Source organism: Schistocerca americana, chromosome 4 (genome assembly GCF_021461395.2).
Source record: "Schistocerca americana isolate TAMUIC-IGC-003095 chromosome 4, iqSchAmer2.1, whole genome shotgun sequence".
In the NCBI taxonomy this organism is placed as follows: Eukaryota; Metazoa; Arthropoda; class Insecta; order Orthoptera; family Acrididae; genus Schistocerca; species Schistocerca americana.
The window spans coordinates 135,458,118-135,485,241 of NC_060122.1; the positions used below are offsets into that span (position 1 = coordinate 135,458,118).

At 42.0% G+C, this 27,124-nt stretch overlaps 1 protein-coding gene across 1 annotated transcript in view; it reads right to left on the reverse strand.

Annotated features, from left to right (window-relative positions):
- The window catches only part of LOC124612486 (tyrosine 3-monooxygenase), a 38,570-nt gene extending 33,337 nt beyond the window's left edge, over positions 1-5,233 (reverse strand). The window contains exon 1 of the mRNA XM_047140720.1: positions 4,922-5,233. Within this exon, the coding sequence (XP_046996676.1) occupies positions 4,922-4,990 (69 nt within the window). The 5' untranslated portion in view covers positions 4,991-5,233. The remainder of the gene's footprint in view (positions 1-4,921) is intronic.
- Positions 5,234-27,124: the final 21,891 nt, after the last annotated feature.

The following is a 27,124-nucleotide window of genomic DNA, read 5'->3' on the forward strand; positions in this document are numbered from 1 at the left end:
AAGTGTGGAGAACTATGTCGTCAGACAGGAAGTGAACCACCAGCAGAATTTTATGCAAATTTTACAGTACCTAGATTCGAACCATTTATTTCTGGAATTCAAATATTTGCCATTCTAGGATATGCTTTTACGCGTTTCCGAAGTTGACCTCTTAACTTTTTTAAATGTTTAGAATCTTAGTTTACCGGAATGACTTATAAAAATATAATTTTTGGAAGCTATGGAGGGACAAGTGTTTACACAGCAAAGAAATTTATTAACATAATACCAGTATGAGAGTTACAGGACGAAGCTGACACACGTATCTGATTGTCGTTTAAAGAACTGTTCGTTTCATTTACGCGAATTAGATTGTAGTACGACAAGCAACACTGAATTCTCCTAGTCAAAGTTTGCAGTACCATCCAATGTAGACTTAACCAAACATCCCTATTCCATGACAAGCGATGAGAGAACAATGGTTAATGGAGAATCCTATGTTTACTAAAGCTTTAACATACAAATTCTGTGGAAAGCCACTCTAGATGATCACATACTCAACCTACTCAAGAGGTTTTTACCACTGCGTCAGCTACGTTTAAGAGAGAGTGACAGTTTTGCTGCAGTTCAAAGTTTTGTAATTTCCCTATTACGACATGTCAATTTTCCGAACGAGTCCCTTCTGTAGCTGGTGCTGTGCAGAAGTTTGTCGCAGGTTATTTGGCTGGCTACGTTCTCCAGGGACGCAAGCTACGCAGATTGCGTCAAGAGCAGTGACTGCGACGCGTAGAGGACATTCTTTGTTTCTCGCGATAACTGGTTCCCCACGAACCGGGAACTGTTGCTACCAGACCTCGCAGGAGGAAGCTGCCCCAAGGTTTCGCCGTCCTCGCGCAGGACACGCGAGTATCTGGCCTGGCCGCTTCTGCCGACACCTGTTACGGGTGCACTACTTCTGCAGCTGCCTGTTCCTTCTCCGTGAAGGAATTTCACCGTTTGTTTTGTACAAATATTTAGAAGACTTTTCTTCCACTAAACTATATACCGTTCGATGTTCACACCATGGTCTGCGATACACAGAAACGATGTCCCAAGAAGCAATATCTCCCCGCTCTTGCTACGCTTCGTTCACGAAACACGAATGAAGAGCAAGAATTAACGATAACCAAACTGCTCAGAAATAAGCGTTTTATCCCCTTTTAGACACTCCTTTTCCCTCTACAGCACTAGTGAAATTTTCCCGTTCACTTTCCTCTGTCTCGCATGGCTAGGCTTTTATTCCACTTAGCGCGGCTTTCACTGCGTTTGTGGACAACATTTAAAATTTTTCCACCGTTTTACGCCTTTTATCAGTTATCTTGCAATTACCTACCACAAGCTACGCTACTTAATACGCCAACCATCCTATCCTGTTATCCAATTTCTTTCAGGTGACAATGGGGTACTTCACAATTTAAATGTTCTACTGGCGTTGTTTCACCGCAATTGGCGACTCTCAGAGTGTCATTAACTTAATCATTACAGGTGCCTGTGTTCGACTGAACGGAAGAACTAATTATACCATGTTCGGGAAATAAACTAAAAGTATTCACAGTACGTAACAGGAGTTACGTATTCAGTTTTACTTTACATGAAAAGGTTTTTGCCGTCGTGTGGCTAATACTGTTGATATGACTTGTTTGGCTAATGTAAGCCTGATTAAAGTTTTTCTGCAGTGAAGACTTCTGTTTTGGAGAAGCTAACAGGTATTTGAAACAAATGGCATTTTTCATTAAATATGTCCGTTTAAAATAACAGTTAGCAGGGCGAGTTAAGGTTCCAGAGACATCGCGCAGCATCCTTTACACTAATTTCATTTTCAACTGTTCCTCATCCCCAAGGAAAACAAACTTCCATAAATGTCAGTGAAAACTTATCACTCTGAACTGCTTCATTAAGGAGTTTTTCGATTTGTTGCGAGCACTTGACGCTCTAAAGGCAAAGGTCCCTCATTCAAATGTCGGTCCGGTACACTACTTTAATGTGTCAGGAAGTTTCCCGTTTTACTATGTTGCCGGTTTATCTGCTGTATTCGTTAGCCAGGATGTACCAGTCGCCTTCGTTTCGTTTTACATTTTTCTTCACTACTTTACCTCGGTTCTTCTTCCAGACAATACTTCGCTAATGTAACTGTTACCTATCATTTATTTCGTGTTTGTTCCAGAGGTTATTCATTGCAGTTTACTGATTAGTGGTTTGGTATTTTGAACGATTATCTGTTATTCATAACTTACGCCTCTAAGAAACGGAAACTTTCATTAGCATCAGTTTAATATTGCACACAAAGGAATTATTAGAATGCTGCGAGCTGGTTTTGTAGGCTAAATTTGTCTGGAGGCGATGTGACAACGCGACGACAAACTAGCAGACAGCAGAGTTGATAACGGAGCTGCGGCATGCAGAGGCTAAGCTGGCTGCTCGGGAGTGGCTGGCGCCCAAAGTAAACACAGCGGGACGGCGTCTCACCGAGGTGTTGCGCGGGAGGAAGCCCGATCGGCTAACAGCGGCGCCCTGCCCGAGAAAGGCATAGGGCTGCTTACCGTCAGTCGTCGTCGTCGTCGTCGTCACATCAGTACAGGAACCACGTAAGTGGCGGTGTACCTTGAAAGGAACCGCCCAAACTTTGCCTCAAGCGAATTTGGCGAAAACTTAAAGTGGAATGGCCACGCGAAGAATTTGATGACCTTCCGTCCACTATTCCCTTCAGCGGGACAGTTTATCCAAGTAATATGCTGTGGGAGGAGAGGCGTGGGGTTTGGAAATAAAAGATAACTGAACTACTGGAATCTTAAGTTTCTTTTCCTTATGGCAGAGAGAGCAGCTCCGTGTCAGACCATAAATCAAGGTACCGGGTTCAGTCCCCAGCTGCTCCTAGCACATCGCTTAGGAAATAGTTCCTATTAAAAACAGTGCTTTACAGTGACTTCACGTTAAACCGTAGCTCCCCTTGTTCCTGTTAGATGGCCTGAAGAAGCCAAGGGCACACCACCTCCGATAGGACCAGCTTTGGTCTTTAGAACAGGTTTCCTGTTTTTCATTTTACGAAACAGTCTCCAGTACAATTGTAAACCTGGATAATTTTAGCTTCCTTATAGAAATTTAGTACAGTTAGTAATTATACAACGAAAATAGGTTTTTCCCTAAATTTTATTTACAGAAAACAAATCTACAATTTTTGCACCTCTGATTCTATGCGATGCTAGAGAAATTAAAGGAATCGTAATATCCTTTCATCAAAGAATATTCCATGAAGTGTGAACAATTTTTTCGCAGTAGTGCCGTTAATGTTATTAAACAGCTGAAATAACGAAATTTTTCGGTAGAAAAGTGTATATGCAGTCATGAGCGAAAAAAATTACGTTATTTAAAAACTAATCTGACAGTAAATGTAAGTAAGACTTATGAGTTGTCATGAATGTTTTAGTAATTCTGAATGTGTGAATCTTAACGAGATATTTCCTCTTCAGCTGTGCCAAAGTTTAAGACAGTACACAATGACTAGATACACAAATCTTTATGATATAGCTTTTGAAGAAGATGGCCGAAAGTTTAGAACAGAAGATAAATCTATTAAAAGTAAACGCCACAATTATTAACTAAAACTAAATTTCTTTTGTGACAGACAATTTTCCCGAGCTTCTTGGTATGGAAGAGTATGTAGACAAAAAATATGTCAGCTCCGATTCATCGCTACAATCTTTCGCAATTATTCTTGCAATCAGAGTGACATTTTAATACAATTCTGCGAAATTCTGTTTTGAATTTTAGGAGAGAAAGGTCATAAAGTTAAACATGGAGAGTGAGCAGACCGTGTGCTCGTGTTCATTTGAGAGCATCCGCGTTTTTACAGAAACAGTTCTCTTGGTTGCAATACCAAGTACGGAAGTGCCCGGTAACAAGTTGTGCAGCTGCCTTGCTTCCCAGTTTACCGCCTTCACTCCGCGTGCATTTCATTGCGACAGAAGCTAATACGGTACAGTGTAAACATCATAAGGGAACTGTAACTACATGCTGCTAGCGGGCCGTTGTTTCTCAGGCATGTAAGTAAACAGCCACTGTTCCTACAAAATTGGATTGCGTTATCTTATTTGACTACGGTTCCATCACACAGAACGGGTATACTGTTTCGTAATGCCATTTATGCGCTCCAAGCAAACAAGGCTGTACGCTGCCCTAAATTTAAAAACTACTGAGAGGGATTTTTTTTATATAAGGAGTTAGTTTCGGTGGATTTAAATTTTGTGCCAATTGGAAAATCAAAACCGAAAATCGGCCGCCGTTGCCAACATCGGAGTAACGGCAGAAACTTGTTTTAGTATTAATGAAATACCGACTTTTAACCATTTAAAATTTTAACGCAGGCAACATATCACCAGTGCCTACAGTGAAATATTTAACGGTTTCGGTTTTTGATTTAGTATGCGCGTCTTTTCCAGCTCTAGAGTTCTTTATCTTTGAAGGTAACACCCCACCCTCCCTCATGGCAAACGAAAGTTTCTAATTTTAGTAACAGATTCGCACATTGAACGAGATTGTATCTCAAAGTTAAAGTCATAACTGATGGTTACAATGCCCGTGGTTACGAAGTGACATACAAGCAGGTCTGAAAGAACAGATACTGTTCTAACAATTACAACTGTGGGATTTATTACGAAATACATACACATTCTGCAACTATGAACTTACGTTAACTGTTTGTGATACAGGAAAGTTTGTGGCGAACCAGCAAAAATTTTCCATCTGACGCAAAGAGCTAATGTAAATGTATAGTCTCAGAATGCGATTCTAGTTCGGAATATTGAAGGCATAAGAGTTAGTATGAGATAACTGCATTTCCCGAACGAATACTAGTGTTAGGCTTTAACTGCCAGTTCTTTCAACTTGGACGCGACAGGAAACTCACCTCGATGCTGTAGGATTTCTTGATGGCGAACATCTCGCGGTTCTTCTGGGCAGCAGCTACGGCCATCATGTCTGAGGGTTGTCGCGTCTTGGGGCTGGAGGGTCTCGGGGAGAAGCTGTGGCTCAGTACGCCGAACGCTGCGAACTCCAGGCTGGCAGGCGAGTGGTGACTGTCGCCGAACGGACAGAGACAGAGGGAGCTAGAGCTGAGCTGAGGTGTTGCCGCTCGGCGGATTCTGCACGACCACTGACTCCGCTAGTCGTACACTTCACCACTCGGCCGCAGCTCGTCAGACACCCTCGGCGCTGGCGCGGGCCCTTAAATACAGCGCTGCCCCCACTCCGCGCGCAGCCCCCGAGCGCCCCCTAGCCTTCGCGCGCGCCGCCCGCCTGCAATTATTACGAAATTTCTCGCCCCAAACGTATCGGGAGCGGCGGCGTGGGCTGCGACGGCCGCGAAGCGCCGCGCTGCCCCTTCCTTCCCACCGTGGCGAAGGGGGCCCTTTTTCCCGCCGGCAGCGCTGCCGCCCTCCTATTGGTCAGTGCGACAGGGGTTCCCCTCCTTCGCGGCCTGCGATTGGCGGTGGCTGACCTTAGCGGCAGAGGCTGTTGCGCGACTGCGTGAATGAATGCGGGGACGTCTGCGCGGATCGGGGGCGGCGGTGGACACGAGCGCCCTGCCCGACGCGCTGTGGGAAAACTACTTTGAATCACCGCGACGAAAATCCTCGCGCCGCCCTCTGTGGCCTCCCCCGCTGTCGCAGCCTGCACTGCCGGTTGCAGGAAAATGAGGTTGAGACGAGCGCGCTGACGTCACGGCCGCTCTCACCGGCCGCGGCCGCCGCGGTGGCCAGTGCGCCCACCGTTGCCGCCGCCGCCGCCGTCGCTGCAGCAGCATCCGCGTCTCCACGTAAACATTCCGCAGCGTCGCGCGGAGCTCAGCGCGCGTCCAGATCGCGTGTGCCAGCGTTGTTCCACTATCTTCCGAACGGATGCGTAGATTTTGCTTCCTTCCTGTGACTGAGTTTCTTAGTGTCGGTACTGTGATGACTTGAATTCGTGTGCGCCGTGCAGGATTGCAAAAACGCACTTGTAGGCTTCTCTCGTGTAGACCGTTTGTCTCAGCAAAGTTTTTTCCATTTATGGATGTGTGGGACACTGTGACTGTGATGACTAAAGGGTTTGAGAATGAGTGCAATCACTCACCTTTTGTCCTTTTAACACTACAGGCCGAGCGGTTCTAGGCGCTTCAGTCTGGAACCGCGCGACCGCTACGGTCGCAGGTTCGAACCCTGCCTCGGGCATGGATGTGTGTGATGTCCTTAGGTTAGTTAGGTTTAAGTAGTTCTAAGTTCTAGGGGACTGATGACCTGAGATGTTAAGTCCCATAGTGTTTAGAGCCATTTTGAACACTACAGGTATCAAGTCGCCTAGCCACTCGTCATCAGATGGTACACAGCTTTTAGTGACTGCTTATAGCATTGTGGAGGAGGTTGCGGAGGCGTTGTGTAATGTTATTTGAATCCTGGGGCAGAAATAACTTCGTAAAACGTAGTTTAGGTTAGTTACATGTTTCATAAATAATTTGAGCGATTCTTTTTATCAAAATGATGTGGGACGAGTCAGTTTACAAGATACGTATACATGATTAGTGTTATCATTAACGCTTTTTTAGTCCTATACGTGCTGCTATACTTGATATTAAGTGTTTTTTGTTCAGGCTATCAATTTTGAAATGGAAACTCATCCGTTGAATAGGAGCTGTCTAGGAGAAATGATTTTAGGTTAATTTAAAACTTGCGTTGCTACCTGTCAGATATTTTATGTTATTGGATAGATCAAAAATTTTTTGTTGCTGCATACTGAACTCCTTTATGAGCCACTGACAACTTTAGTAAGGGGTAGCAATGATTATTTTTGTCTCTAGTGTTGTTGGTATGGACATCACTGTTCTGGTTGAATTGTGATTTTCGAGTTATGTTAGTTACACACCACGGCACAAACTTTGCAGAGGTAAAACAGCTTCCAAGCGCTTCATATTATGTCCTGTAAAGGTAAAATGAAAATTCTACCACTACAAAAGGCGACTGGTTGCAGTCATTTCTGAAAATGTTTGTATCAGTGTCTTTGCAAGTTGTCTGAGTGTCTTTACAATTTTGGCACTGTCGAAATGTCGACCCCTTGCAAGTCATTATAATGAGCGTTTAATATTCAGTGGCGAGAGGAGAATATGAGTATTTCACTGGGAATAGTGCGTGAACAGCGGCAAAATAAATCCCTTGTGGAAATGGCTTGTGACGACCGATATTGCAAAACTCGTAGAATATTTTTTCCGTCGACCGTAGTGCCGACCGGTTCTAGGTGCTTCATTCTGGAACCGCGCGCCGCTACGGTCGCAGGTTCGAACCCTGACTCGGGCATGGATGTGTGTCATGTCCTTAGGTTAGTTAGGTTTAAGTAGTTCTAAGTTCTAGGGGACTGATGACCTCAGATGTTAAGTCCCATAGTGCTCAGAGCCATTTGAACCAATATTTTTCCCTTTGGACTAGTAACCTAATGTGACGAATATAGACGAGAATTTCTGTTAGTGTTGATGCAAGGGAGTCGTAAAGCTAACGTAACTGATGGTCTTGACAGTTTCGATGCACTGCCATTTGTGAAGACTGCATTATTATTCCCCCTCGTTTCTTTACTGTTTAGATGTCAGTAGTGTCTGTAGAAGGACTTAAAGCGAATGCTACGTTATCAATGTATTCCCTGCAGACTGTAGTTGTGACCTGACGCTGTGAGCAAGCCTATAAGCCACAGGACTCTCATTAAGTAGAACGGCGAATCAGATTCCTGTCCGAAAATCACGATTTAGATTCTCCGTGTCTAAATTAAAGCGATCCTTGGCCTACGCCAGGTTGTGCTGTCTTTTTTCGCTGTAGTTGGGCCGCGATGTATACTGAGACCTGTCATGTGGGAGAGCGTTGTCCTCTAGAGTAAATAATTTGAGTCCTATACTCATGCGAATTCTTTATTGGGCAGAAATGTTAATATGTTTCGGAAATACGTGCTGCGTAATAGGTTTATTTATAGCGTAGTTGAGTCACATGGAACTGGGCCTCGTTGTTCATTTTATTTTCAGATAAAGCGAATTAGATTTTTCTATATTTTATTCGTTTGCACATCTGGATATTGTTTACTAAATACAATAGTGTGTTCTTACGCTTCGGTGTGTACTGTGTTGTACATGAAGAGAATTAGCCATGGTGTGGAGACAATTGGTGATGAAAGAGCTACTTCTGTGTACTCGAAACTGGAGAATTTGAACTGACAAAAATATCATCAGCTGCTGTAGTCATTTTCAGGTGTACAACGAATGTAATTAGCATCGAGAGTACCCATAACTATTCCATGAGTTGGTCACGAAGTAAAAAGTTATTTATCAAGCTGTGTCGTTATTCTACACAAATGTAATTCCTATTCTGCAGACCTATTCGCTAAATTTTCCCATTTCGTGAGGGAATAAATAAAATAACGAATGCAAATATCAGTTATCCGTATGTCTCGTATCCAGTACACACTACAATGATTATAAACGTTAATAAACCTCTTCCACATTACTGGAGGTGATGAAAAAAGGATGTGCAGACTTAGCAAACAATTGACATGTCAGTCTGACAGGTGACTTACTAGACTAGGAAAGTTCTTTCCAGCTGTTTAAAATGAAGGTTGACTGAATTAAAAAAAAAAGTTTAATGTTACGTGGATGACGAGGTAATTGGAGACGGATCACGGGTTCGGATGGAACAAGGAAGGGAAAGGATTATCCTGACATTCACACTAAATTATTAGGGAAATCACCTAAGTTTTATATGTGGATGGCCGGAAGGGGTTTTGAACATCGCTCATCCCATTAGCACTGTACCATCTCACTAGGTGCTTCACTACAGAGGTGATAACAGTAAGGAAATTAGTAATTAGGAGAAATAAAGGAGAGCATACCTTATTAAGACGTCGGTTCCCACATCCAAACCTATCCAACTCTAAATAAATCTTAATAGATAAATTTTAAGCTATATTCTCACAGTTTTATGCGAATACTGGACTCGTTTCAGAGCATTTTATACTTGCGCGAAACTAATTCTAAGACTAGTAGTAGAATACACGTGAATGTCACACGAACTATCACCATTATTTCTATAAAATGTGATGGAGAGACGGACGAAGAATTATTATTTCCGTCTGAGAGAAATACGTATTGATGCTTTTGGTTTCTACAACGCATACGCTGAATTAGACTAAGTGCTCGTGTCAGGTGCGGTGCTGCGTCGGAAAACGGGACTCGCCACGACAGCGGGGCCCGCCGTGTAAGGTCTCCCGTGAACTTGACCAGCTGAGGTGTGTGACAGGGAGCAGTGCTTCGTCTCAGGGCTTTCCACCTGCGAAGCAAATCACGTTGATGTTCACGAGAATAATACGTCAGAAAGTCAGTGAGTCAGGAATAAAAATAAATGCTTAGGTAGGACATCCTCAAATGAATTGTGAAGATGCTAAGCTCAATGTAAGTGGGACGTTACATAAAAACGTGGAACATCGGTTTTCCCTGTGTCGCGACCCACTGCCTTTTCTGTCTTTTCAACGTTCATGCACGTGACTGACACGTTGCAAAATGTATGTAAACACTATACAAGGTCTAGTGGGCATCACTTTTTCTTTGCTGGGCGGAAGGCGTCGTCTGCGATGTGACGTTGTAGACGATCTCTTTATTGCGGGAAGGGGTTGTTACGAACAAACAACTGCAGCTATCCCTTCTGAAAAACGTGGTAAGAAGGTTTGCTTAGTCCCTACAGAGAGTGTCAAAAACCTTGAGGTCCTATTCTATTATTTTCACAGTGTGTACAACAGCGTGTGAGACATACAGGATATATTCAGAGCAACTTGGTCACTGGCTATACGTAAAAAAGAAATAGTTCTTGGTTTGTTAATTCACTATGCCATAAAAACTTATTGACTCTGCTGTGCATTGAAAAAAAAATCATCTTAGGTTACTGATCCATTTGGGTCAAAGTGATCCTGAAGGTACTAAATCATTTTCCTTTTGACAACATTACTTTGTAGCCCATTGGTCCAAAACGACTCACAGTACTGCGATCTTCAGCCAGTATCGTACTTACTTAGCGCATTCAGAGGTCGTGGAACGTACTTATTAAATTCTGGTATTTCAAGAATGTATCGCTTGCTTTTCTGGTTGACCGCCGGGTCACGTACGTGTTGTTGGCAGACAGCTGAGAGTTTAGCCAGTGAAATACAGTCGCTCTACGGGTTCTATCGACTGTTTCTTCTTCGCATCACAGAGTGACAAATACTTGCAATTATTTGTCGTTTTGCGGATAATAATCCTACTGAATCTTCCCGTTGTCGTCGACCTTACACGTAGGCAATATTGTCAGATATCTGATACTACTCTAAAATTGCGTTTTGACGTTGGAACGGCAGCGCGGCAACGCTACCTCATTTGTTGATTTATCAACTTGATAGTTAGCATACCGTACATGACAGATCTACGTTCATTCAACATTAAACTGCAAATTAACGTGATTAAATCCAGCTTCCGAAGCTAAAATTCTCCTTTGTTGATTTTGTGGCCTGACAATAGAAACACCTACATAAAAACGTTCCTATAGATTAAGAAATTATGACTGGAGTACGTGACTTGCGTGGCGACTGGATATCACTGGCAACCGAAAATGGTTGGACACCTTCGTAGTTTGTACCGCTTGCAGCTTTTTTCAACCTTTACGCGAAATAGTTACGAACACACACAAAATTCTCATCTCCACACTCCAAGGTGATATCGACGTGCAGTGCTCTTGTTTTTCTTCTCCTCAAGCCTGCTTTTTTTCCATTGTAGTAGGATAGGATCACGCTCTCTTCTCCCTCTTTGTTGAAACACCTGCTAGGATGGAACAGGTTAGCCACCATTAAAAGTCGAGAGCGAATGACTGCAGAGCAAGCGTTACGTAATTACGTCCACTCGGTGCTGGACTGAGTGTTGTCAGTGGCGTAGATTGGCAGCGTCAAATCAATCTGCGTACTCAGTCAGCCATCTCTCCCATTAATCGTTTCGCACAGCCTTTACCTGAGAGTTGGCTGCCAGTGAACAAAGGGCCACAACGGAAAAAGTTTGCTGTGGTCAAACTGCAGTTTATTTTTCTGTTTGTTTGCGGTTACGCGACAAAGCAAAAATGACCACTAAGGTGGTGTTTTCCTCCGACCTATGGTGTGGGAAGTATAGTCCTTCCTTGCGTCTGACAATTTATTGTTGCTTCTTTAGACCGACGGGGGCCCTTGACCTCCTCAGGGAGTTAGATTATTTTTTATTTATACCTCGAGAGGAGAATCGTAAATCAAATTGAAGAGAAACCGTAGACTACCTTAGAAACCAGCACCATTGTCATTTTAAGTTTCTTTTACATTCATTTCCATACTTGCATGTATACCAACTGAATCTGCTCCGAAGCTGTATTTGACTGCTCCCGTTTGCAGGTTTTATAAATGCCTATTTCGTTCAGGAGAGCAACATATACCTAGAAAGTCTCAAAAGGTATTTCTTCTGTTCCTATTATGATAATACTGCGAATTTAACGCCTTCGTGGGTAACTCAGTGGTAAAAACCATGCCCAAACTATTTCATTTCGTAACTGAAGATTTAATCTGAATGTTTTCTTGGAGATGAAAGGTGTTACGTATATGTGAAAACTGTTTATTCTTCATTAAACAGAGGATACTAAGTTTCAATATAATGTACTCAACACCAGTCAATTTCAGTTACATTTGAATTAAATATCTGAAAGTATCTAATGACAGTTTGAAACAAAAAAATTTCTTATCGAAATGTTACCGTTTTGAATGAAAATCTTATTGAAATGTTTGAATGTTACCCTCTCTCTTTTTCACTACTTAGATTGCTCATTGTTCTTTTGCATTCATGTAGGGATTGTTCGTTTGAACTGTGTGATGCCATTTTCCGCCTTCTCCTACGATGTTATAGACGTTTTACTTCTAGATAATAACCAAACGTAACGTCATCATATACTTGCTTCTGATGTATTTCTTCCCTCGGCGACATAGTGTAATCTCGCTGTTACTTAGCAAAAATCTTTCGCTTCTTCAGCGGTTACACCTCAATCCATATTTTGGCAAGTTCGTTTGAACAAGTATTTTTCCACCAAAAGAAATTTACCCTCTTCTGCTCATTAACTCAATCTGATTTACCTACCAAAGGTACCACTGTCGTTCCCCTTTTCCCGGTAAGGATTTCCGTAGGCTTACTTTTTCCCCTGTTGTTCTTACTATCGCTTCAGTTTGCGTTTTACCCGTCCATATATTTTTAAATAGCCTATTGAGTGGCACTACATTTGAAATATTTACAGTTTCGTCTCCCTCTCTTCCCCCTCCCTCCCCCGCCCACTCCTTGTCTCACTTTCATACAAAGTTTCAGTAACATGTTCTGTAATTTCACACCAGTACTAAAAACCATTTGATATGCTGTGATACGCAAAGTTTTCTTGTTCTCTCTACTGGCGCCCATCTATTTTATATCTTCCTTGCTTCGATCATCTCGTGAAATCTCGCCTTCATTACAGCAAAATTACTTCAATTATTCAACTGTATTGTTCTAAATGAACCTCTGCCAAGTCGCTGTTCTCCTTCCTATCAGTCGTCTTCACTTCCGTTGTTCTTTTGTTTAGTGTCAATCTATTTTCTGTGTTAAGTAGTCTGCGCAATAGTTCTGAGACTTCCGGCCTGACGGACTGCGTCACATGTGCTCATTCGTTTTTGTACCTGCCCCTCCCCCCTCTTGCTGTTATTCCTCTCTCGATTTTTTTAAAAATTCATCGCTTCTTCGAAGTACACCTTAAACGACGGTTTTCAGTCTTGCTTCACTTGAAGTTGGCGTTCTAGTTTTCCCGCCCATTTACTGCGTTTTGTTCATTTAATGATTATATGGATGAGATCTTAGGAGGTACATTCCATATTCGATCTGCAGGATCTGTGCAGCTGTTCCACAGCATCCTCCATTGTGTGATGCTGACGTATTTGCACCTACGTCAATGCTTGCGTCCATTTTTGGAGGCTACTGTTGGCTGGCATCTTCGTTGACGCAGTTTCTTAATTAAACAAGCTTCGGAAAGGAGATAATAAAAAGAAAGCGGGACTATTATCATCTACCGCTAGCGTAAACCATTCAGCATTATTTAAAACATTCAGTACCAGGCAATAGACGTAAGAGACTCGTGTGAGGTGCAGTAGAAGCAAAAACATGTTCCGACACGGTGAGGCTGCCGGTGAGTCACCATTCACACCCGCACTTTCACAATATCTCTTCTGTTACGCAAGGATTTTGGGTCTCGAATTCAGTTTGGGGATCATGTCTTCTAATTGTTTTGTTCTAACTAAACTGTTGTATAGCTAGAGAAGGCCGAAATGCACGCGTTAAACTCAAGCAGGCTGGCGTGAGGTCTGAAAAGGAATACGTAATGAATGCTATAAAGAAAAGTACGTAGCTGCTGGAATACTTAACTTTAATCCATCATTTGAATACATCGTTCTTGATGAGACATGCTTCATACGATAACTATCAATTGCTATGGCGCCTTGCTAGGTCGTAGCCATTGACTTAGCTGAAGGCTATTCTATCTTCTCTGCAAATAAACGAGGCTTCGTCAGTGTTGCAGCGCTAGCTAAGTCGTCCGTACAACTGGGGCGAGTGCTAGTAAGTCTCTCGAGACCTGCCGTGTGGTGGCGCTCGGTCTGCAATCACTGACAGTGACGACACGCGGGTCCGACATGTACTAATGGACCGCGGCCGATTTAAAACTACCACCTAGCAAGTGTGGTGTCTGGCGGTGACACCACAAAATGTGCTTCCTGAATTTTTCATGTTTCCTGTCGCTTTAACTCGAGTCATATGGACTGTGGTTCCAGAGTCATCAAAACAGCACACTAGCGTTGGGAGTCGGATTTTCTGTACTCCACTTAGCATGTGGTGTCCCTCTCTACATGCCGCTGTCACCGGTGCACGGCGGTGTGACTACAGGACCACTAGGCTCGGTCTGCTATCACTGACAGTGGCGACACGCGGGACCGACATGTACTAATGGACCGCGGCCGATTTAAAAGGCTACCACCTAGCAAGTGTGGTGTCTGGCGGTGACACCACATAAACAATATTTTTTCCGTTTACACTTGAACAAAAAATTCAAATAAAACACTCAATTCCCGTTTTTCTGAAATCAATATGACATTTGGGAAACTGTCTACCCCTTTTCGTTTAATTCTGGTTCACTTTATGTCCGTGATTTCGCTAAATCGCTCCAGGCAAATGCCGGAATGGTTTCTTTGTAAGGGCACGGCCGACTTCCTTCCCCGTCCTTCCCTAATCCAATGAGACCGATGACCTCGCTGGTCTTCTTCCCCAAACAAACCGACCAGCCACTATATGTCCATCAACTCTCAGTGGAAATCAGTTCGAATAATTAATGACTACAGGACAAATGTTTTTAAAATTGTTTACAGGAGACAACATGAGATGTAATTTATAATGAACTGAAAGCTAACATAAAATTTAACGTATTCCATGATAAATTCATATCATTATTTTAAAATAGCTTTCTACATAAGGCAGTCAGAAAGGACACTAAATATCCAGGTCAAAACCATGGATCGCTAGAGGAATTAAAATATCTTGTGAAAGAAAAAGGGTAATGTATCTTTTAGCAAGAAAAAGTCGGGAACCTGCAGCAGTTACACACCACAAAAAATACTTAAAATTACTAAGGAAGGTTATTAAAAAATCAAAGAACATGCACATAATGTCAGAAATCTCTACTTCCAACAACAGACTTGGAGAGTAGTGAAGCGAGAGACATTATAATCAGTCAGAAAACAACACATCAGCACTATTGAACTGGATGGAAGGGCTATAAATGATGCGTGACAGATAGCAAATGCATTTAATAATCATTTCTTAAACATAGTGGAAAGCATAGAGACAAACTGTTCAAGGGCAACAACACAACAGTATGTTGAAAATGTAACTTCACAAAATTCAGTCATATGAATGTATCGTCAACTTCTTCTTCTGAAATTAAGAAAATTATATGTTCTCTCAAACTTCATCTGGTTCTGATGGTGTTTCGAGTAGAGAACTAAAAATTTGTTCCCATGTAATAAGCCCTGTCTTACGTGAAATGTGTAATGCGTCACTAACTAGGCATTTTTCCAGACAGACTGAAATATGCTGCTGTTGAACTGCTCTTTAAGAAAGGTGATTAGAGAGATGACAATAATTTCCAATCTCTGTCACTGCTGACATCGTTCTCTAAAATTTTTGAGTAGGTGATGTATTCTGGAACAGTATCTCACCTTAGCAACAATAGTATCCTTAGCAAATCACAGTCTGATTTCAGAAAGGTTACTCTACTGAGAATGCCATTTACATGTTCACTAACTAGATGTGACAAGCATTAAATAATAAAGTGGCACCAGTTGGTATCATCAGCGACCTCTCTAAGGCATTTGACTGTGTGAATCAAGTATTCTCCTAGATAAATTAATATTCTATGGGATTGATGGTATAGCCAACCAAACAATGTCATATCTAAACAAAAGAATGCAGAAAGTTTTTCTGAATAATTCAAGCAGTATAGTTCAGGGACGTAATTCTGACTGGGGAGAAATCACAAATGGGGTTCCCCAAGGGTCAATCTTCGGTCCACTACTGTTCCTCATATAAGTAAACGATCTTCCATCTAGTGTACAACAAACATAATTAGTTCTTTTTGCAGATGACACTACTATTGTAACCAATCGAAGCATACATACAGAAACAGAAGAAATGGTGGTGGTGGTTGTTGGGATGTTTAAGGGGGACTTAAGAAATGATAAACAAAGTTCTTAAAAGTATCATTGATTGTTTCTCTGTGAATGGTCTCACTCTCAGTTTTAAAAAGACCCAGCGCATTCAGTTTTGTACTTCTAGAGATACTATGCAATGATAAGTGTAACACATGGCGAGGAAATCAAAATAGGGTGGAAAATTCAAAATTCTTAGGGGTTCACATTGATGAGGATTTAAATCAGAAAAAAACACATTTTGTAAGTCCTAAAACAACATAGTTCAGCCTCATTTGTGCTTACAATCGTTGTAAATCTTGGGGAAAGACAAATCAGTATGTTGTTATATTTTGCATGTTTTTATTCAATAGTGTCATATGGAATTGTGTTCTGGGGTAACTCATCTTTAAGAAAGAAAGTCTTCATCGCACAAAAACGTGCTGTGAAAATATATGGTGGTCACCCACGATCATCTTGCAATACATCTGTTTAAGGATTTGGGCATTCTGAACATTGCCTCACTGTATATTTATTCCCTCATGAAATTTGTTGTAAATAATCCACTGCAGTTCAAGAGGAACAATGAGGTACACAAGTACAGCACCAGAATGACTTTCATTACTCCACATTAAGGTTCTCTTTAGCACAAAAAGAGGCGCACAGTGCTGCAGCCAAAATTTTTCATCATTTACTCAGTTCAATAAAATGTCTGACAGACAGAAAAGTAAAATTTGATAACAAACTGAGAAACTCCTTGACAACTTCTTCTATTCTGTAGAAGAATGTTTGTTATTGTAATGTGTAGGAGGTGGTGGATAGGAATTACTAACTCACATTTGTATATCTTTTTTCCTTTTTGTAAAAATAGTTAGAAATGTTCAGAATGTAACTGTATGTACAAATTAATGTGCGATGTGAATGATAATGACTCGTTCCATATCATTACGATCTATTGTGCAAAATAATTCATGGAACATGTTGCTAAACAACTAACTAACTAAAACAAAATATAATATGTACCTATTCGATTATGAATGCAAGAATATACAGTGTTCTGTAAATTATTTATTTTGTCATTTGTTATTTATAGAAAATAAGATACGCACAAGAAAGTAGAGGGGTAGCTCTGCTAAAATAGTGTAGTGATATCACAATAACAGATTTTAAAAGCCTGCTGCGATGATCACAGAGTCTCACTGATACAACTCCGATTGTAGATCACTTTTTTAATGTGTGGAAACTGTCTCATATGTACTCGAGCATTGAACCACGCTACCTAACCGTATTTCTAATTTGGGTGAGATCTAGGACAAAAAATACGTCATCTGTTTGAAGAAGAAGCTTAAAATCCAAATGTCTTCAACATTGCTGCTTAAGAGATAGCAGCAAGCGTTTAAAATGTATCATTTTCTGGTCTGTTGCATTTCAATAAACTGTACTATCTAAACAACTGCAAAAAGTACTTAATCTATTTAAACAAAGAAAAGTAGATCATAACTTGAAAGTCACATGCACGCATGTCCAAAGAAACTTTGCACCGTAATTCAGAATAACAGGCTCTGCAATATAGAATGATCAGGTAAGCTTGCAAACAGTAATCAATAAATAGTTGTTTTGTTTCGTCTGTAACAGTAGTTTCTGTAGAGAAATACATAAAAACGGCAATTGTACATGATAAATTACACGGTTCACTAGTTCAGTTCGTAATTAGCTGTTTTTTAAGAAAATATTCTGCCACGAATAATTCATGACCCATTGAGATGGCGACTGTAAGCGTTCCACAGCGGTTTTGCTTTTTCTCCATAGTTTCTGCTTGTGTTTTGCGAGACAAGCAACTCAATCACTGTACATACGAGTTACACATCTTTGAGCACCGATATATTTACTGCGAAGGCATAATTCTGACTGATGTATCCTGTTTTGTTTTGTTTGCTGATGATACAAACATTGCAATAAATAGCAAATCAAGTGTAGTCTTAGAAAGATCGGCTAATAAAATATTTGTGGACATTAATCACTGGTTCCTAGCCAATTCTTTGTCACTAAACTTTGAAAAAACACACTACATGCAGTTCAGAACTTGTATGGGCTGTCCCACGAGTACGTGCCCAACATACGCTGACAAGCAGATAGAAGAAGTGGATAGTGTTAAATTCTTGTGATTACAGTTTGATAATAAATTCAACTGGGACGAGCACACCACAGAACTGCTGAAGCGTCTTAACAAATCTCTGTTTGCAATGCGAATTGTGTCAGACACAGGGGATATAAAAATGAAAAAGCTGGCATACTACGCTTACTTTCATTCCATAATGTCATACGTGATTATTTTTTGGGGTAATTCATCAAGCTAAGCTAAAGTTTTCCGGGCACAAAAACGTGCAGTAAGAGTTATATGTGGTGTGAACTCAAGAACATCCTACAGAAGCCTGTTTAGGGAACTAGGGATACTGACTACAGCTTCCCAATATATTTATTCCTTAACGAACTTTGTCATTAAAAATATATCACTTTTTCAAACCAACAGCTCAATTCATGGAATCAATACTAGAAATAAGAATAATCTTCACAAGGATTTGAAGCCACTCTTGTACAAAAAGATGTGCATTATTCGGGAACACACATTTTCAATAAATTGCCAGCAGCCATGAAAAGCTTATCAAACAATGAAGTTCAGTTTGAGAGAAGCCTAAAGGATTTATTGGTGGCCAATTCCTGCTACTCCATTGATGAATTTCTCAGTAGCTCACGCGCTCGCGCACGTGTGTGTATGTGTGTGTGTGTGTGTGTGTGTGTGTGTGTGTGTGTGTGTAAGATATATATAAAGTACAATCTAACTTGTGCACCATTTTAGTGCAGTAATGTGTTCATTGTAAATAAGCATTATAGTAGTTCTATTATATATTTATTACCTTAGAAATAAAAAAACTTTTCTATTTTAAATTCAGTGCATCATAGTTTGTAAAATGATCTTTCATATAGTGTTCATTAAAAAAATTACGATCATTCCACTTGGGACCTGTGGAATGATACATTAGCTTATTTGTTTGATTTGTAAATATTTGTCATGTATTATTGTTTTTCTGACCTTTTTTACATCCTGGAGGACCTCCTCATTACGGATCAATTCGAATGAAAGTAAATTTAATCTAAAAAATCTAATCTGTACATAAATACTGAGCAGCGATATTGTGCCGATCTTGACCTCGCACTTGCATGCAATATACTGACACAATGTTATTGTGTCAACCATACTGAGCGTGTGAGAGCTGCTTAAAGCTGTGCAGACGCAGCCCACTCCTCTCAGAGGTGGTTTCGCCAATGCACCTGACTGGTTTCCTGTTAGGCGAGGACAATGGCTACATGTCTGTAGTGCCTTCCCTCTCTCCTAGATGCGCTGCTGTAGTATAAATGTGTTGTTCGCAGTTTTCAAGAGGGAGATTCTAAGACTGCTCTCTTTCCTGAGTTCCTAGTTCACATTAAGTACATTAACTATAGTTACCATCATGAAAATGTGTAGATCAAGGTCAACTCACTGTACCACGTCTAATTAGTGACAATTTTAAATAATAGTAAAAATTCTGAAAAATTTTTACACATCTCTGTTAGTCTAGAGTAGCCTAAGGTAAGAGTACTTTCATGTCAAAATTTTTGCCTCTAGTAATGTATAAAAGCGTCTCAAGAGAAATAATTTTTTTACATAAAGATTTGGAAAAAACAAAGGCACGAAGATATTGGGACTGAAAGAAAAATTGTTTCTCATACTTTTCAATTTTTTTGTTCCTTCCACGGAATTCGTCATGTTGCGGCTCCGCCATTCCACTTCCAATCAAGTGGAGTGGCGGAATGATTAGTGCGTACATTCAAGTCCCAAATGAGAAACGTTGTTGTGGATTCTTCCCTAGTCGTTGCCTCTCTCCATTTTTTGAGAACCTATCACTTCACACTTATGGGGGAGCGGAGCCTGGCTGAGTTGCATCATGGCCTGCAGCCATGCGTGCTCTGCTCCTCCACTTTCTCCAGCGGCTGCCCCAGTTGCCTTCGTCCGGGTGCTTCATGCCAGGATCACCAGTGTGGGTGCGACTGGCCCAGGTGGATACTGATCACCGTTGTCCGCCGCCATGGACGCTCTCTTTGTGACTTTCATACAGTCGATTGGCTGGTGGCTCGCCACTTCAGTTAGCTGTATCCCTGCTCCCCACTGGAACCTACCAGTTCACAAGTGTGGTCCCTGTCACTGCAGCCCACTCTGACACCTTCCAACTCAAGTCTGTTGTTGCTCTGCTATGGAGGTGGTTACCTCCTCCATGGGTAGTGCCCTTGGGCTCCAGCTTTCCAGTGCTGGGTGCTGGTACACCTCCAACCATAGGTCCATTGCCATAGCCTGCTGTTCTGGTCATCTCCACTGGCCCTCTCGTCATCATCGCCTCAACCATCATCGCTGGTGGGTCCAGCCCCATCTCCTTGGCACCAGGACCTGCCTGCTGATGATGATACAGAGATGGCAGTGGCACCCTCGTCTCCATGCTGTCATTGGGCGCCATGCCGGCCCACTGCCCTCAGGTTACCCTGCCTCTTCATGCATTCCAGACCTATTCTCTGGTGCCCACCAGTCACGTCGTCCTGTCCCCTCCATTGGCACTGGCTGCAGATCAAATGTATAAGTCTCTTGTCAGGCTGTCTGCATCTCCTCCATCGACTGGGTACCACTTTGCGTCAGGGAGAGATGTGCTGCATCCTACTACGAATGGATGTGTGCCTAGCGTGCGTCACCAAACATGTACCCTTGAATCCTCTGCCAACTGTATCAACACTGGTTGGCTGCTAGGGGCTGCTTTTGGGAGGTGAGCATGTGTTGTGGTCTCCGTCATACCATCTGCCAGCAGCTTGTACATATATGTGCACAGAGCAATGCTGACTGACACCCTATGCTACTCTGGCTTGCATCATGCACATCAATTGTGCTCAGACTTGTGGAATCCCAAAAGGCTGTTTCCATATTGTTCAGAGGTTATGAATGAAGCCATATTTGTGTGACTTGCATCGGATTTTTGTATTATTTGGTTAGTACATCTGAAGTTTAGATCTGGTAGTTAGCATTATATGCTGATGGGGGTTTCCTTTCTGGGTTGCCATTTTGAGGAAAAAGAGATATTTCAGACACTTTGTAATAACTCTCTGGTATATTGGAGTCATCAAAATCACTATTGAATGCTCAAAAACGTGATTGCGTACGCAATAAGGGCCTAATAAATTATTGCACATTTACACATACAATATGGCAAAAAATGGGGAAAAATGGAAAGTGTGCGAAAAATTTGGAAAATATGGAGAATTTAGAAAATAAGGAAAAAGTGACCAAAATATGGAAAAATATGGATACAAAATGGGAGTACATGCAGTTCTTCATTTATATATAGAAGTAATCGAAATCTCGCAGCATGATCACTGTATATATTTAGGGTCTCTGTTGGTTCATCATGGCCAGGAGACATCGGCTGGTAAGTACTTTTAGTGTCAATGAACTTCACCGACGACCGTATACTTTAAGATATTTTATTTTATTCTGAAAGCAACCAGTTACAGCAATTCATTTTTTCGTCTTCAGGCCCTATACGGTTTTATTCAAAGAAACTAACTTATCGTTTAGCGCCATAAAACAATGGATATCATGAATTCCAATCGTTATACAAATGCTTCGTACGAAGACGTGACAGCAACAGTTGCTGTTACATGTGTGTTTCTTGGATGTACTCTTAGTTTGGACACAAACGATACCTTCTCCCATGGGAATGGATGGTTAAGATTTGCCATAGTAAGAGGTGGTAGCGGAGTTCCAAGTGTACCTGGACTCGAAAGTTTTAATGATAGAGATGTAATTTCGTTTCGCACTTATCATATGTTTGAAATTGCTAATAAAGACTTTGGTAAATCTGATTATGACTCTACGTCTCCACTTGTATTGTATACACGTAACAAAAGAAAACTCAATCCTACTGAATCTGTATTTATTTGGATAAAAGGTAAAGGTGTATGTGAATATGTAAAATTCGTTGGTGACTGTAGTGTATATTTCCATAAATAAAGATCTGTAGCGTCAGCCACTAACCGGTCATGGGTACATCTAGAACCCTGAGAGACACAGATCTCCTTCAGGCTGAAGTACCTGCATGTAGTTTGTAGATGTGTCGCAATGTAGCAGCAAAATCTTCATCCTTCCTCCACGCCATGTATGATGTGTAGTCTTCGCAATTTTCCCAACAATAAACGCCACTATAACTACTTGTACTATCTCTTCTATTACCTTGTGTTACAGGGAAAGCTTCGTTTGGCGCTGGCCTTATACACTGTACTCAGTTGGCAGAGCTGCGACACCATGTTCCCATTTCCACCAAGTGGTCAAAACGCGCTCCTGTCGCATTAACTTAGCTCGCCCCGTTTCCCCACATGATGCAGAAGCTCTTAGATATAGCGCTCTCCTACTTCCGTACAGGTCAGACTTAAATTGGAACTATCACATTGATCAAGTTGCAGAGAGGGCTGGGCAGAGAGTTAGGAGCAGTTACAAGATGCAGAGGGACTGTCTAAAACAGCGCTGGAGTTCTTGATGTATGGGGTTCTTAGCAGATATGTTCGAAAAAAGGTGACTCGTTTTGAGGTACGAGAGTAACTCGAATATGATTCACCAGTGGCTGTAATCAGTAAAAGATGTATGTACAGGATCCAACACAAATATGTGGCAGAATGGGTAGACTTGATTCCAGATTGTGGACAGCATTTCGGACAGAATTTCTGCCTGAAAGTGTAACACTATGTGACCGTGTGTGCCAATAGACTCATTATTGTTCCTCGAAAAGAACATCATGTCCCCTCCATGGATTCCCAGTTGTCCTACTTGGCAAGTGTAATCCGACTGCTGAAAAAAAAATTGCTCGCCATACAAACTGACTCTCATGATCAATTTAATTAATTAGCCAATCAAATTGATATCAATGATATACCACCTTGCGGGTGGAAGAAATGGATAGGGCGCCACGGAATGGTTCTTGGCAAGCGTTCCTCTCTTTTTTTATTCGTTGCGGCAATATCTTTTAAAGAAATTTGAATCTCCCACCTACACAGGGCGAGACAGGCTCTCACGATTTGTTCCGTAAACGCTAGTATGATACAGCATCACACTGGTAAAAGGGGACCTGTCATAGTGTACAAAACAGCTACATTCTCTTGAATTATAGCTTCTTCTTGCCAAACTTAAAATGAATGTGGTTTTTCCGAAATGTGTGCCAATGGCATGAAAGATTGTCTGAAATGTTCGTAATACACACATGCATGACAGTTTATTTACAGACACTGAACGCAAGAGACGCTCTCAGGTCGTATAATTTGTTCAATAAGCTGAAAGAAATTGCTAAATGTAGATTTTTTTCTGCAGTCGGATGTAAAAACTATACTGAGATTGCTCATAAAACGAAGAGAAAATTGACTTTGCCTATTTTCTTGGAAAGAGAACATTTATTATGGTCGCCAACGTTTTTTCCTGTTTTTAATACATGCTTGATTATAGATGCGTTGACGTCAAATGAAAGTGTTTTCCATCGCAGAACGAGAGGCCTACTGAAGGCGTTGGGGGCCTGCCTAGTCTGTGACAGGTCACTGCTGCAGGTGCGCTCCCTAACCATCAGGGGCCCTATACATTAGACGAACAAGTTGCACTTGAGGCGGCTTATCTCCTATTGTTCAGTTGACTATACACGCTGCTGCGTTGGCGTAGGAGTGTCGCCTTAAGGCAGTGGCCAGATGGTGGAAAGCCGACTGCTGCAGGACATCTGGACCATTCTCCAGATGGGCAGAGTTATGCCTGTAAATTTCCCTTTTGTGCTAAGGGGTGGAGCCTCAAAGGCATGCCGCATATCGCGAGTAACCGTGGAGGCTCTGGTGGGGCCTGCAGCCATATGCAGGTCAGCAGAAAACAGCAAAGGGTGGGCAGCGGGGGCGTGAGAATCTCTGTGGAGCATCCGGCCATTTGAAGAAGCATGTGCCCCCCCCCCCCGCCCCCTCCTGTAGGTGGATGGAGGGAGGGAGAGATGGAGAGAGGGAGGAAGAGGGCCTCGAATTTCGGCAGTTTGTGGTTGCCTATAGAGGAGAACGCATGTTCAACTACCACCCACTCTGAAGTCTTTTAGGACGACGATTTTCCCCAGTACATGTGTTGCATTATGACCCATTCATTACGAGTGCTGGTTTTTTCATGACAATTTCAAAGTGTAATTAAATCTGTGACATGTTTTTTTTTCCCCCATCACTTGTGGTAACATGTATTGGCTTCGATTATCTGGGCTGCAGGATGGTTTTTGAGCAGGCATCTGTAGCGAACTCTGATCCCAAACAGCAACAGATACTGTATGCTTACAGGTAATACACTTTTTAACCTCTCTGCCCAACAACAGCATCTCGTCAGTTGAATTATTTCCACCAAAAAGAATAAAGATAGTACCTTACACCCCTGCCTTTTTCCTGCCAGTTTGTAGATGTAGCGTAAAGTCTAAGTGTCTCTGTCGCTAGTTTCGAGTGATATTGCGAAATTATTTCCTAGTTGGATAAAACCAGTTGTATGGCATCGTCAGTTTTTGAGCTTATTGCGATTTTAGGCCATCCTTGTGTAGCACTATGCATATAGTTGTGCAATTAGGTCCAATCTTTGTGATTAATTACGTAATTAGAATCGATCTTTGCGTCAGTTTCCCAACCAAAATAAATAAAGTATACTAACCTAACCTTGCTCTCCCACGTCTGGACAGTTTCCATATGTTAAGGGGTGCATTTTGGCTTTATATCCAGGAGAATCAAGGTTTGAGTCTGAGAAAGTGCACAGCCATTTTTAATTTCCTGTCAATTCCAATTGACTCTGGTGGTTTAATTGCGTTGGGGGGGGGGGGGAGGGGGGGGAGGGACACTTGGCCTTTCCATCCATGAGGACCAGCGTTCGAGTTGCAGAAATGGTGCTGCCGATTTTAATTTCCTGTCAATTTTCGGGTGGGGGGTGGGATGAGATGTCAGCACAGCCCTGGGATAAAGAAATTCCGACCATAATTCGAAATTCCCGCCAAAATTAAAATTTCCGCCGTTAGGGTAGGTTGGGGAAGGGGCAGGGGTGGGCGAGGGGAGGGCGAGGGGGAGGGACTGGGGCACACGTGCAGCTGAGAAAAACACGTGACATCATCCAGGGGCGGGGGTGGGCGTGGTCGGTGATCGGGGTTGGCGGGATCAATTTAATTAATTTGCATATTAATTTGATATCAAAATTGCGCTCGGAACCCCACTACCCTACTACTTATAACTTCTCCATTTATTCAGTTACACACATTACCTAGTTTTTCATTCTACGTCTACATTTATAAACATACTCGAAAGCCACTGCAAGGTACGTGGTAGAGGGTCTTTGTACCACTACTAGTCATTTCCTGTTCTGTTCCATTCGCAAATAGAGGAGGGAGAAACGATTGTCTAAAAGCCTCTGTATGGGCCCTAATTTCTCGTATCTTACCTTCATGGTCCTTACACGAAATATACGGTGGCAGCAGGAGAATCCACATATACACCAACATACAGACTCCGCAAACGATCGTGTGGTGCGTGGCGGACCTTACCCTATACCGCTACTGGTCATTCCCTTCCTAGTCCCAAACGCAGATACAGCGAGGGGAAAACGACTGTCTATATGCCTCCGTACGAGCCCTAGTCCCTGTAATCTTATTTTCATGGTCCTTACACGAAATGTACATTGGCAGTAGAATCTTTCTGTCAGTCTCAAACGCCGTTTCTCAAAATTTTCTCAATAGTGCTCATTGAAGTAAAGCCGCCTTCCTCCCAGGGATTCCCTTCTGAATTACCGAAGCATCTCCGTAATAATTGTTGTCTGAACCTTCTGGCAACAACTCTAGTAGCTCATCTCTGAATTGCTTCCATGTCAGCCTTTAATCCGACCTGGTGTTGATGCCAAACACTAGAACAGTACTCAACAAAGAATCGCACTAGAGTCCTACATGCCGTCTGCTTTGCATATGTACTCCAATTTCCTAAAAATTTTGCCGATATACCGAAGTCCATCACTCTCCTTTCCTCCTACAATCCATACATGCTCATTCCATTTCATACTGCCTTGCAATGTTCCACTTAGACATTTAATCGAAGTGAGTGTGTCAAGCAGCACACTGCTAATGTCGTACTCGAGCATTATAGCTTTATTTTTCCTACTCATCTGCGTTTACTTACATTTTTCTCCATTTAGAGCTAATTGCTGTTCATTTGACAATGATACAGACTGTCGATACAGAGATCATTTCCTGACAAGCATGTCCACCAATCTTTGTCCGCTAAACTTTCAGTTAATACGTACGAAAGCCAAACTCCACACGTAGTCAGCGCATGGAAGTTACTGAAGCCCATCTACAGGGATTTGAGAAAACTACGGAAACACCAAAACCGAAACATATTAGCATGTCTTATGCTGATCAGAAAACCCGTTGGTATTCAAAACAGTTCCAAGTAGTCTCGCATTGGAGAAATACAGGTCATTTTTGGCTTTTCAGTGGGATCTTATACCACTCTTCCTGCAAAATACTAGCAAGTTCAGGTAACGATGGATGGAGGTGGACAGCGATTACACAACCTTCTCTCCAACGTAGACCACAAAGGCTCAGTAATGTTGAGATCTGGTGACTGTGTTAGTGGCCGGGGAAGATGCGCTCGTGCTTTCAAAACCAATCATTGGCGATGAGAGCTGTGTGGACTGCGGCCCTGTCATCTTGGAACACAGCATCAGCATTAGGGAACAAATATTATACTGTACCGTAGGATGGACCTGATCAGCTAAAATGGTCAGTACGACCTTCCAGTATACCTATGGAATCCATGGAATACCAAGATATGGTTGCCCAAATCATCAGTGAACCCCGCCATATTTCACTCTTACTCGGCCAGTAGTTGGAAACAGTGAGAAATAAGACCCACCCAACCAAATGGCTTTCTTCTATTGCTCCAAACGTAAGGTTTCGGCACCAAATTTTCCTGTTACCGGCATCTGCGTCATTGATGTGTGGTTCTGGAACTGCAGCTGCTTTTTCGTGTTGTTTTGGTAGTGGCAGGATTCACGAGAGCGACATTCAGTTACGCATTGACTTTTGCAGCTGTCTTCCCCGTATTTTTCGTTATAATCCCCTTCAATGACTCTGTCACGATCACCCAATACACACTTTCGTCTGCGTTTGATTCGCCGATAGTGTTTTTCCGCTTCCCCTGTAGATAGTATATATCTTCG